Source organism: Oncorhynchus keta, chromosome 1, assembly GCF_023373465.1.
Source record: "Oncorhynchus keta strain PuntledgeMale-10-30-2019 chromosome 1, Oket_V2, whole genome shotgun sequence".
NCBI lineage: Eukaryota > Metazoa > Chordata > Actinopteri > Salmoniformes > Salmonidae > Oncorhynchus > Oncorhynchus keta.
In genome coordinates, this window is record NC_068421.1 from 70,586,528 (window position 1) to 70,600,257 (window position 13,730).

General features: G+C 46.3%; 1 protein-coding gene across 8 annotated transcripts in view; it reads right to left on the bottom strand.

Moving 5' to 3' along the window:
- Positions 1-13,730, bottom strand: part of palld (palladin, cytoskeletal associated protein) — a 108,935-nt gene that overhangs the window by 33,020 nt on the left and 62,185 nt on the right. For 7 of the 8 annotated variants that reach the window (XM_052459879.1, XM_052459873.1, XM_052459855.1 and 4 more), the window contains one exon: positions 13,095-13,130. The exons of the other annotated variant lie outside the window; for it this stretch is intronic. In XM_052459879.1, the coding sequence (XP_052315839.1) occupies positions 13,095-13,130 (36 nt within the window). The remainder of the gene's footprint in view (positions 1-13,094; positions 13,131-13,730) is intronic. 8 annotated transcript variants of the gene reach the window in all.

A 13,730-nucleotide genomic window follows, 5' to 3' on the forward strand; every position in this document is an offset into this window, starting at 1 on the left:
GCCATCCTCTCTCCCAGGTATAACTCTACTAAAGCCAACCTGTTACCTGCCCAGCCTGCTCTCTCCCAGGTATAACTCTACTCTAGCCAACCTGTTACCTGTCCAGGCTGCTCTCTCCCAGGTATAACTCTACTCTAGCCAACCTGTTACCTGCCCAGCCTGCTCTCTCCCAGGTATAACTCTACTCTAGCCAACCTGTTACCTGCCCAGCCATCCTCTCTCCCAGGTATAACTCTACTCTAGCCAACCTGTTACCTGCCCAGCCTGCTCTCTCCCAGGTATAACTCTACTCTAGCCAACCTGTTACCTGCCCAGCCTGCTCTCTCCCAGGTATAACTCTACTCTAGCCAACCTGTTACCTGCCCAGCCTGCTCTCTCCCAGGTATAACTCTACTAAAGCCAACCTGTTACCTGCCCAGCCTGCTCTCTCCCAGGTATAACTCTACTCTAGCCAACCTGTTACCTGTCCAGCCTGCTCTCTCCCAGGTATAACTCTACTCTAGCCAACCTGTTACCTGCCCAGCCTGCTCTCTCCCAGGTATGACTCTACTCTAGCCAACCTGTTCCCTGTCCAGCCTGCTCTCCCCCAGGTATAACTCTACTCTAGCCAACCTGTTACCTGCCCAGCCTGCTCTCCCCCAGGTATAACTCTACTCTAGCCAACCTGTTACCTGTCCAGCCTGCTCTCTCCCAGGTATAACTCTACTCTAGCCAAACTGTTACCTGCCCAGCCTGCTCTCTCCCAGGTATAACTCTACTCTAGCCAACCTGTTACCTGTCCAGCCTGCTCTCCCCCAGGTATAACTCTACTCTAGCCAACCTGTTACCTGTCCAGCCTGCTCTCTCCCAGGTATAACTCTACTCTAGCCAAACTGTTACCTGCCCAGCCTGCTCTCTCCCAGGTATAACTCTACTCTAGCCAACCTGTTACCTGCCCAGCCTGCTCTCTCCCAGATATAACTCTACTCTAGCCAACCTGTTACCTGCCCAGCCTGCTCTCTCCCAGGTATAACTCTACTCTAGCCAACCTGTTCCCTGTCCAGCCTGCTCTCCCCCAGGTATAACTCTACTCTAGCCAACCTGTTACCTGCCCTGCCTGCTCTCTCCCATCTATAACTCTACAATGGAGAACTTAAGTATGATCCCCAAATTAGAGAGAACGATAAACAGCTGTCTCTAATTGGGAATCATACCAAGTACACCAACAGAGAAATAGGAATACTAGAACACCCTAGTAACGCCCTGACCTACAACACCATAGAGACCCATGGGCTCTCTACGGTCAGGGCGTGACAGGCCCCCCAAAGGTGCGAACTCCGTCCACAAAACCTGAAACCAAATGAGGAGAGCAGGGGGGTGACTAGTGTCGGTGGCGACTCTGGTGCGGGTCGTAGCCCCGCACAGACCCCATATCCGGGCCATCACATTGGGCTGAACGTCGTGCCTGGGTATCGGAGCAGAGGGCCCGGCCATGGTGCTGTGTTGGACGCAGCGCCCGGACTGGGCACCTGCGAGGAGGAAGGCTCCGGTCATGGAGCTGGGTTGGACGCCGCACCCGGACTGGGCACCGGCGCAGAGGAAGGCTCCGGCCTTGGAGCGGGACTGGACATCGTGCCTGGACTGGGCACCGGCGCCGAGGAGGGCTCCAGCTTTGGAGCGGGACTGGACGCCGTGCCTGGACTGGGCACCGGCGCAGAGGAAGGCTCCGGCCTTGGAGGGGGACTGGACGCCGTGCCTGGACTGGGCACTGGCACAGAGGAAGGCTCCGGCCTAGGAGCGGGATTGAGGAGGCGCACTGGAGGCCTGGTAAGTGGAGCCGGCACAGGTGGCAATGGACTGGTGACATGCACTTCAGGGTGAGTGCGGGAGCTGGCACAGGACGTACTGGACTGGGGAGGCGCACTGGAGGCCTGGTAAGTGGAGCCGGCACAGGTGGCACTGGACTGGTGACACGCACTTCAGGGTGAGTGTGGGGAGCTGGCACAGGACATACTGGACTGGGGAGGGGCACTGGAGGCCAGATGCGTGGAGCCGGCACAGACTTCACCAGACTGCTGAAAGGCTCTTCAGGCTGAATGTTGAACAGAACACACCTGCACAACATCTCTCTCCTCTCTCGCTCTCCCAACTTCTCCATCGCCTCCCTGACGGTCTCTGGCTCTTCAGGGTGAGTGCGAGGAGATGGCACCGGACTGATGACCCGCTCTTCAGCATGCCTGCGCTGCAGCATACTCCTCACTAACTCTTCTCTCCGGTATCCCTCATTGCACTCCTCCATTGACTCCCAAACAGGCTCTGGCACTCTCCGCTGCCCGACCACCAGCTCCATGTGCCCCCCAAAAAACAATCTTAGGGTTTCTGGGGCCGGGGCCCCGGTGTCGTCATTGTCCTTCCCGATTACTCTGCGACTCCTGCCCAAAAAGTGTCTCGCAACCTCCCATTATCTCTGCTTGGTCCTTTCGTGGTAGGATATTCTGTCACGATCGTTATGAGAGACGGACCAAGGCGCAGCGTGATTATCTTTTAATTATCTTTTAATAAAGCGAAACTTCCAAACAAAACAATAAAAAACAATGAAACGTTACATCAGTGGTGCTACATGCACATACACAAACCCATATCCCACAACCCAGGTGGGAACAATAGAAAACTTAAGTATGATCCCCAATTAGAGACAACGATAAACAGCTGCCCCTAATTGGGAACCATACCAAGTACACCAACATAGAAATAGGAAAACAAGAACACCCCCCTAGTCACGCCCTGACCTACAAAACCATAGAGAACCAAGGGCTCTCTATGGTCAGGGAGTGACAATAACTCTACTCTCGCCAACCTGTTACCTGCCCAGCCTGCTCTCTCCCAGGCAAAAGCCAACTGAGCACCTACATATTCTTTCCAGGAACTCCCTCCAGCTAGGAATGTTCCATCATGATAGCCCCATAAACCATTTCTACCATAAATGCGTAATTTCTCATGGACATATACTGTATCATAACCTGTTTGGGATAGGGGGCAGCATTTTCATGTTTGGATGAAAAGCGTGCCCAGAGTAAACTGCCTGCTACTCAGGCCCAGTTGCTAATATATGCAGATTAGATTTGGATAGAAAACACTATTTCTAAAACTGTTTGAATGATGTCTGTGAGTATAACAGAACTCATATGGCAGGAAATCTGAGGTTTGTAGTTTTTCAACAGTGTCTATGCGGTCAAATTGCACTTCCTAAGGCTTCCACTAGATGTCAACAGTCTTTAGAACCTTGTTTGATGCTTCTACTGTATAGGAGGAGGGAATGGGAGCTGAATTAGTCAGAGGTCTGCCAGAGTGGCATGAGCTGGTCACGCGCATTCACGTGAGAGTTCCATTTCAATTCTGAAGACAAAGGAATTCTCCGGTTGGAACATTATTGAAGATTTATGATAAAAACATCCTAAAGATTGATTCTATACATCGTTTGACATGTTTCTACGAACTGTAATATGACTTTTCTTCTGAACTTTCGCCTGGACCTGCCCGCGCGTCGTGAGTTTGGATTTGTGAACTGAACGCGCTAACAAAAGGAGGTATTTGGACATAAATGATGTACTTTATCGAACAAATCAAACATTTCTCGTGGACATGGGATTCCTGGGAGTGCATTTTGATGAAGACCATCAAAGGTAAGTGAATATTTATAACGCTATTTCAGACTTCTGTTGACTCCAACATGGCGGATATCTGTATGGCTTGATTTGTTTTTAAAAAAATCTGACACAGCAGTTGCATTAAGGAGAAGTATATCTCTAATTCTGTGCATAGTACTTGTATCTTATATTAAAGTTTATGATGACTATTTCTGTAAATTGATGTGGCTCTGCAAAATCACCGGATGTTTTGGAAGCAAAACATTACTGAATGTAACGCATCAATGTAAACTGAGATTTTTGGATATAAATATGCACTTTATCGAACAAAACATACATTTATTGTGTAACATGAAGTCCTATGAGTGTCATCTGATGAAGATCATCAAAGACTAGTGATTCATTTTATCTCTATTTCTGCTTTTTGTGACTCTACTCTTGGGCTGGAAAATGTATGTGTTTTGTGACTAGGCTCTGACCTAACATATCATATGTTGTGCTTTCACTGTAAAACATATTTGAAATCAGACACGATGGGTAGATTAACAAGAAGTTTAGCTTTAATTTTGTGTATTGCACTTGTGAATGTATGAAATATAATATTTAAAAAATATATTTTTGAATTTCGCACGCTGCCTTTTCAGCGGAATGTTGTCGAGGGGTTCCACTAGCGGAACCCCTCACCATACAACGGTTTTACATAAACCGGCTTTGTAATTATGTTACCCAATGAAATTGCTGTACAATATGATCTTGTTGCCATCTGAAGAGTGTTTTGAATACTGATGTTTGATTTTCTGGTTTTAAGCATGAAACTTTCAAATTCCTCTTTGTTGACTGTTGCTGGGAGCTATCGTCCTCCATCAGAACTTGTACCCTACCTGCCCTAAACTCTCTCCTGGCCCCTTACACTAAGTCTGAATTTATCCTGCTAGGTGACCTAAACTGGGACATCTTTAAACCCCTTGACCATGTCCTAAAGCAATTAAATCTTTCTCACATTATTACCAATCCCACAAGGTATGATTCCAAACACCCAGAAAAGGCAACTCCCCTCAATGTTATCCTCACAAATAATCCTGATAGGTATCAGTCTGGTGTTTTCTGTAATGACCTTAGTGATCACTGTTTTGCAGCCTGTGTTCGTAATGGCTGATCAGTGAAACGAGCTGTCCTGATTTGTCATAGACACTTGCTAAAAAACTTTCATGACCAAGCCTTCCTTCATGACCTGGCCTCTGTAAAATGGTATAGAATCATCTTGATCGCCTCTGTCGAAGATGCTTGGACCTATTGTTAACAAACACCCCCATAAAGAAAATGAGAATTAAAAACAGGTTCAGCCCCTGGTTCGACCGTGATCTTGCAGAGTTACTCCACGTCAAGAATTGCATTTGGCAAAAGGCTCGGCACACACATACTCAGGGTGACTGGCTATCGTTCAGGCAAATGAGAAACAAGTGCACGCAGGCTATCCGGAAGGATAGTTACTTTAGGAGCAGTTCTATGTGGGTCTAACCCCAAGAAGTTCTGGAAAACGGTTAAAGACCTGGAGAAAAAACCCTCCTCCTCACAGCTGCCCATGTCCCTTAATGTTGATGATGTGGTTGTTACTGACAAGAAGCACATGGCTGAGCTCTTTAATCACCACTTCATTAAGTCAGGATTCCTATTTGACTCAAGCATGCCTCCTTGCTCGTCCAACATTTTCTCATCTCCCACCCCTTCTAATACGACTATGCATCTCCCTCTTTTTCCCCTGCCCCACTACAAGTTTCTCCCTGCAGGCAGTCACTGAGTCCAAGGTGCTAAAGGAGCTCCTGAATCTTGACCCCATAAAACATCTGGGTCAGATGGATTAGACCCTTTCTTATTTATGGTTGCTGCTCCTATCACCGCCAAGCCTACCTCCAACCTTTTTAACCTGTCTATGCTTTCTGAGGAGGTTCCTATTGCTTGGAAGGCAGCCACGGTTCGTCCTTTATTTAAAGGGGGAGATCAAGCTGATCCTAACTGTTAAAGGCCTATTTCTATTTTGTCCTGTTTATCAAAACTGTTGGAACAACTTGTCAATAATCAACTGACTGGCTTTCTTGATGTCTATAGTATTCTCTCGGGTAATCAATCTGGTTTCCGGGTCAGGAAACCAGCAATCTGGTTTCCGATCAACCTGGTTTCCAGATGTGTCACTGCAACCTTAAAGGTGCTCAATGATGTCACCATTGCCCTTGATTCTAAGCAATATTGTGCTGATATTTTTATTTACTTGGCCAAAGCTTTTGATACGGTAGACCATTCCATTCTCGTGGGATGTATTGGTGTCTCTGAGGAGTCTTTTGGCTGGTTTTCTACCTCTCTCAAAGAGTGCAGTGTATAAAGTCAGAAAATCTGCTGTCTCTGCCACTGCCTGTCACCAATGGAGTACCCCAAGGCTCGATCCTAGGCCCCACGCTCTTCTAAATGTACATCAACAACATAGCTCAGGCAGTAGGAAGCTCTCTCATACATTTAATTGCAGATGATACAGTCTTATACTCGGCTGGCGCCTCCCTGGATTTTGTGTCAAATGCTCTACAACAAAGCTTTCTTACTGTCCAACAAGCTTTCTCTACCCTTAACCTTGTTCTGAACACCTCCAAAACAAATGTCATGTGGTTAGGCAAGAGGAATGCCCCTCCTCCCACAGGTAGTTTTACTACCTCTGAGGCTTTAGAGCTTAAGGTAGTCACTTCATACAAGTACTTGGGAGTATGGCTAAACTGTGCACTGTCCTTCTGTCAGCACATATCAAAGCTGCAGGCTAAAGTTACATCTAGACTTGATTTCCTCTATCGTAATCGCTCCTCTTTCACACCAGCTGCCAAACTAATCCTGATTCAGATGACCATCCTACCCATGCTAAATTATGGAGATAGAGTTTATAGATCGGCAGGTAAGGGTGCTCTCGAGCAGCTAGATGTTTTTTACCATTCGGCCATCAGATTTGCCACCAATGCTCCTTATAGTACACGTCACTGCACTCTGTACTCCTTTGTAAACTGGTCATCTCTGTATACCTGTTGCAAGACCCACTGGTTGATGCTTATTTATAAAACCCTCTTAGGCCACACTCCTCCCTATCTGAGACATTCTGTTAAAGGCCCCCAACGCACACATGTCCCTGGGTCGCTCCTCTTTTCAGTTCGCTGCAGCTAGTGACTGGAACGAGCTGCAAGAAACACTCAAACTGAACAGTTTTATCTCAATCTCTTCATTCAAAGACTCAATCATGGACACTCTTATTGACAGTTGTGGCTGCTTTGTGTGAGGTATTGTTGTCTCTACCTTCTTGCCCTTTGTGCGGTTGTCTGTGCCTTATAATGTTTGTACCATGTTTTGTGCTGCTACCATGTTGTTGTTAAGTTGCGTTGCAACCATGCTGTGTTGTCACGTGTTGCTGCCTTGCTATGTTGTTGTCTTAGGTCTCTCTTTATGTAGTGTTGTGCTGTCTCTCTTGTTGTGATGTGTGTTTTGTCCTATATTTATATTGTATTTTTAATAAAAAAATGAATCCCAGGCCCCCATCCCCTCAGGAGGCTTTTTGCCTTTTGGTAGGCCGTGAACGATGACTCATAGACTAACTTGCCTCATGCTTAATGTACACCAGCACTTCAACAAGAAAGCAGCCATAAACAACACGGCACTTCAGACAAACATGAGGTAGGTTAAATTATATGATTATACTCTACCAATACTTTGATCGTTATTCTCATAATATATTTCACATTACTAGATCATATCTGTTTAAATGGGCAGTTTTATACATGATAGAAACATTGTTAAAAGCTACTTTGTTTTAGTAACTGGCGTGATCAACAAACAATAAACTTTGGCTCCTTCTGTCAAAGTATTATTGGCAAACGGAATGCGCTACTCAATCCAACATTCTCTTTGGTTTCAGGATTCTTGACTTTTCCTTGAAGAGATACAATAAAGAGTCTTTGTTCAACCAATAATTTGTTTCAGTGTCATTGTCTACAGGTTATGGACATGCGCTCCATGACAACCACTGACAAAGAGCAATAAGGCACACAAACAAAACCCCGAACGCAAGAGTTTGAAAGATCAACACAAAGCTCTGAATCCAACAGGCATGAAACATAGTTTCAACAAGACCACAGATGTATATTAAACATGTTGTTTAGTTATACTGTATAAACTCGATTTGGGAACGAATTAACATTCCAAAGCATCAAAATCACTCTCAGTACAAAAAACCAAACAGTATCCAGGATCCTCTGTAAACAAGTTATGTGTATCTGTATGTGAGTGAGAGAGACAGAGCAGGGTAGAATGGTTTGGAACGTGACCTTCAGTTTGTTGCAGTTGTTCTCTGTTACCCTGACAACGACCTCAGAGGAGGTTAAAGAGGTTTGTAGCTGGCCCAATCATTTAATCTCTGTGGTATGACAATTATGCAGACGGCATGGGTTTGAGTGGCACTGAGTCAATCCACATGCGATATATGGCACATTAAAGGGGATTAGTAGCTTCCTCATCTTTACCTCTCTGGGCATATGCAGGCTTCCCACGCATACACACATGGTGTCACTTACAGGCAAGCAGGCTGTTGTTCTAAGCTCCCCCATGTTTGGGATTGTTAGCCTGGTTCATATGTACGTATGTGTGTGTGTGTGAGTGTGTGTGTTTGTGCATGTGCATGTGTGTGCGTGTATGACAGACATTTAAGTCAGGAATGGGAGTTCCTGGATGCCATGAGGGGGGAAGACGCCACATGGTGAGGTTGTGACCCCATTCGCAGCCATTTGCTCGCAGCATTTTAACACATAATACTCACCTTTGACATCTGACCCCTGAAAGATAATTGTTGAACCTCATCTGCCATGTGGCTCCAGCAGAGCCCACACCTTCCACTTCCTCCTCTTTGGACACACAGGGTCAGAACATGACTTTGTATTGTTCTGTGATTTCAAGAACCAAACAAACACACACACACACACATTATCTCTCTCTCTCTCTCTCTCTCTCTCTCTCTCTCTCTCTCTCTCTCTCTCTCATTGTGACTCATTGTGATAGGTCTCTCAGGGTGGAGGCTGTGACAGATCAGTCTGGAACAGTGAGGATTAACACAGCTGTCTGATCATGATGACTCTCACACCCTGCAGGGGTTCTGAGAGGCACTACAGCATCACTCCTCACCGTGACGACAGGCCCACAGTGCCACATTATGATCCACAACCTGTTTTTAGACTGACCAGAACTCAACTTGAACCAGAACAACCACATTTCAAGTAGTCCTCAATCAAGGATGGAGTTATGAACGTTATGGTTATTTTATGTCATGTTTTTAAGTTTAGATTGTGACATGGCAGAGTTCAGGTTGTTTAAACCACTGATCTGTGCTTGACTCCTCTGCTTTTCACAATCCGTAATCCTCAAATAATCTAAAGCAAACAAGAAGATGAAGCCTGGTGGAGATTCTCACAGAGGGTTTGCCAGAGAGGGTTCAACAGTAGGCTGTTTATAAAATGGATATGTGCACAATAACTATTTCAACTGTCAGGTTTTGATTCCTTGTTTTATGAAACAGTGCTTAAGATATAAAATGTTGGCAGGATAATTGCTGCTTGTGTGTTTGACAACGCCCACCCACAGATTATATCCCAACCCATAATCTAATGTTGTGTCACCGTGATCACAGTCAGTACTACAGTCACACCTCACTGTGCCTCATTCACTTGGCTCTTCTCTATGATCCTCTCCTCAAAAACCTTACATAGTCTGCGTTTGGACTTTCCCTTCAGAGGCTGCCGCTTGAACTGAATGTCCTTGGTGTTTCTGTACAAATAAATACTGTATCATTATCTTTTGTAGATTAAGTTTCCATGTGAATCTAGTAAATGTTGACAGTAATCACCAAGATGGAAATGAATAACTTGACGATTTGCCACACAGCAGCCACAGGGAATCTCAGGGGGACTCTGAGGCACCAGTTCCAGGAAAGAGGCACTTTCTAATTCCCTTCCATTTAGAAATGCTCACACCAGCACAAGCATACATACACACCTTGTTTTCAGGGTATGTTGTAACCATTCAACATGAAACAGTTCCTGTGAAGTGTCACACTGTGTAAGTATGTACAAGACTAGAAAGCTGATACTGAACACCAATGCCACTTACACTCCATCACAATGTACACATGTGGGGGTTCGCACACGTACACACACACACATGCAGGCACAAACACACACCCTCCTACACACACACAGGGAAAGCAGATTGACAAATTCCAGGTGTTAACAGTCCAGTGTGATACAGCTTTATTCTTGGTCGCGGGTGTCCCCTTAGACCCCTGGTGAATCTTAATCATGAATCAGGACGGAACATGCACACTCTCCAAAATGACAGCCCAGTGACCTCACACTGATACGATAGCTCCCACCTAAGTGATTTATGACCTGCCTCAAGGCATGGCTACCCAACAACCTTTAACAGCTTAATACAGACTGTTATACACTGCTGCCCTTAAGCCCCAAAACAGACTCAACCTGCCTCTCTCTCTCTCTCTCTCTCCCCCTCTCCCCCTCTCCCTCTCTCTCACTCTTAAAACACAAGGCCAGTGTTCTGATCCTAAATGCCAACGTGTGGCCTCTCCTCTGAGAGCATCCTCTGATTCTTCCACCAGGTGTGGCAACACCAGTAACAACAGCCATCAGAACCACACACTGACTGACTGACTGGCTGACTGGCCCAGCTCCATCTTCCTCCAGTACAGACAGTCACAGTGCAGACAGACAGCTGGCGTGTTTTTTGTAGTCAACTCAGCCTGCCAAGTCATACAGCAACTTCCTCTCCACAGTAGAGCCCTGAATCTCCACAGTAGAGGCATGAATCTCCAGAGTAGAGGCATGAATCTCCAGAGTAGAGCCATGAATCTCCCCAGTAGAGCCCTGAATCTCCCCAGTAGAGCCCTGAATCTCCACAGTAGAGGCATGAATCTCCAGAGTAGAGGCTTGAATCTCCCCAGTAGAGCCCTGAATCTCCCCAGTAGAGCCCTGAATCTCCACAGTAGAGCCCTGAATCTCCACAGTAGAGGCATGAATCTCCAGAGTAGAGGCATGAATCTCCCCAGTAGAGCCCCGAATCTCCCCAGTAGAGCCCTGAATCTCCCCAGTAGAGCCCCGAATCTCCACAGTAGAGGCATGAATCTCCCCAGTAGAGCCCCGAATCTCCACAATAGAGCCCTGAATCTCCACAATAGAGCCCTGAATCTCCATAATAGAGCCCTGAATCTCCACAATAGAGCACTGAATCTCCACAGAAGAGCCCTGAATCTCCACAGTCGAGGCATGAATCTCCACAGTAGAGCCCTGAATCTCCACAGTAGAGCCCTGAATCTCCACAGTAAATCCCTGAATCTCCACAGCAGAGCCCTGAATCTCCACAGTAGAGCACTGAATCTCCACAGTCGAGGCATGAATCTCCACAGTAGAGCCCTGAATCTCCACAGTAGAGCCCTGAATCTCCACAGTAGAGCCCTGAATCTCCACAGTAAAGCCCTGAATCTCCACAGTAGAGCCCTGAATCTCCACAGTAAAGCCCTGAATCTCCACAGTAGAGCCTTGAATCTCCACAGTAAAGCCCTGCATCTCCACAGTAGAGGCATGAATCTCCACAGTAGAGGCATGAATTTTAAGCCCGAGCCCTACCCATGCCCATGACGTTCAGGCCCTACCCTACCCAGGCCCGATTGCTTCTGCCAAATTTAAGGCCCTGCCCAAAACCCGAAATCAGAAATAACTTCCTCTGTTAGTAAATCCATTTGCTGCTCCTCTCTGTCTGTCACTCGCTCCCTGCGCACAGCTCGCTGTGCATGCGCTCTGCTCATGGCTTTCTGAATCTGTTATCCATAGCAATAGCTCTGCTTGGGCTGCTCTGCTCAATGAAGAGACATGAGAGAGCAGTTAGCTGTTAGCTACTTTTCATCACTCTAAACTCCAACTGTCTTATATTTGACGAGGTTGAAGCACTTCTGACACCATGTTAGGATTTTCGTCAGATATAACTGTGCTTCGCAGCAGAGTACATGCAAATGGCTCAGCTTTAAAATGTTAGTCATCATTTTAGTGATACCTGAGCCCTGCCAGTACCCTAGTTATTGATGAAAAAACAGGACCTACCCGGCCCTAACCGATGTATAATGTCGGGGCCGTCAGGCTCTGGTCAGGTAGGAGGAGAGCTCTACTCCACAGCCCAGCTCAGTTAATGCATCTCTGAGATACCATCGACAGGAGAGCTTTCATCAATATACCAGCCCACAGACCCACAGCTCACAGTTCAAGGCAATGTGAGGCATAAATAACAGGTGTAGGCCTATGTAATGGTTGAGATGCATGGATGCAGTAGTATGTCCTCTTAGACCATCACACTAAAATCACTTTCTTTCCTTGTGAATAAAATACAGCAGTTAAAGCAGTAACTGTGACTGTGATTTATCTATTAAAAACATTGCAGTCAAAACAGACACTGATTCACAGACCTTATTGGCTCCAGTGAAATGGTAGTCGTTGCATGATAGTTCTTCATTTTACATTAGGAGACAGAGAGCTAATAAAGTGGGCTCATAGTTTCCATTCAGTTCCCCATTGGATTCACAGCAATTTAGAAAAACGACTCAATCAGAACCTTGATTAAAGTTACATTGGAGGCCTCAAATCAAATCCAGATAAGATAAAAACAGACTTTTACATCAGAGGCAGTAAAAGTCACACAACAGCGTCCTCTTTCACAGACGTAGACAGTGTAGAACCGTGGCTTCAACATTGTACAAAAGCATGCCGTTTAAAAAACTTTATTGTTTTCAGGAGAACAAATGAGAGGCAGTGACCCCTGCCGTGAGGTCAGAGGTTGAAGGTCAAAAGTGGCCGGTGCCTGAGGCTTTAGTTTGTCAGCCAACACTTCTACAGGTCACCAGGGGACAGAGAGGAAGCTAAGCTCCAGCACGGCATGGCACAACGCATTGACCCCTGGGTAATGGCAGGGCTGGTTGTTTTTACTGTGTAATTACTGAGTGTATGTAGCAGAGGAGAGGGGGGTCAGTGCACCGTCCCTCTGCACGCTTCACCACGGGGAGCTGATTGTTTTTGGCAGTATGTTTGTGTCATTATTGTGGAAAAACTCACTCAAGGAAGTAGCTTTATGGTGATCCTGCTATTTGTAGAAACTCAAGCCGGGACACCAAAAGAAATACAGCAAAACAATCTGAATGTGCCAACACATCGTTATGATGCAATTATTCTTCCAACTCCACTGATAAACAACAGGGCTCCACTCACATCACACCCAGAAACAGACCCAGAAACAGACCCAGACCAGACCCAGACCAGACCTAGACTCAGACCAGACCCAGACCAGAACCAGACCAGACCCAGACCAGACCAGACCAAGACCAACCCTTCAGTTATTTACCTGTCATGTTCTGTCTCCTCCTCTATACCCTCCGCTCTGGAATCAGAGAGGATACAATGTCAATATTTAGCTAGAGTTACACAAATAGGCAATCCAACGCAACAACACTTGTACAAAGCACAGAGCATGGACTCTACACAACATCCATGTTCCACATGCATCCTGTCTCAGACCACATCAGAAATATGTCAGTCTCAGACCACCTCACTAATGCATAAGACATATATCATGTCTGAACCACAACATTAAATCAGAAGCCTGACTATACAACCCTGCAACACGAACAGAGGCCATCCATAACGAGACTGTGCAGTCAAGTCCATACACTCACACATCAAGACATACACAAACCATACACGGACAATAAATGCTCTAATGCAACAACGGACATCATACTCACTGCCTTTAATAAAACACAGGGAGGCCACAGGGGGAGGCCATACAGAGAAAGCAGGGGCCCTGGTCGTATATACAGGAGTCACACAGAGACAATAGGAGCCATCCAACAGAACAGAAGCCAATCTGTTTTCAGCCACAGAACAGCAGCCAGCCAGGCCAACTCTCTGGCACACAACAGAACACAACACTGACATGACACTGACACCATCATAAAGAGACCGGAATGCTCTTGTTCTG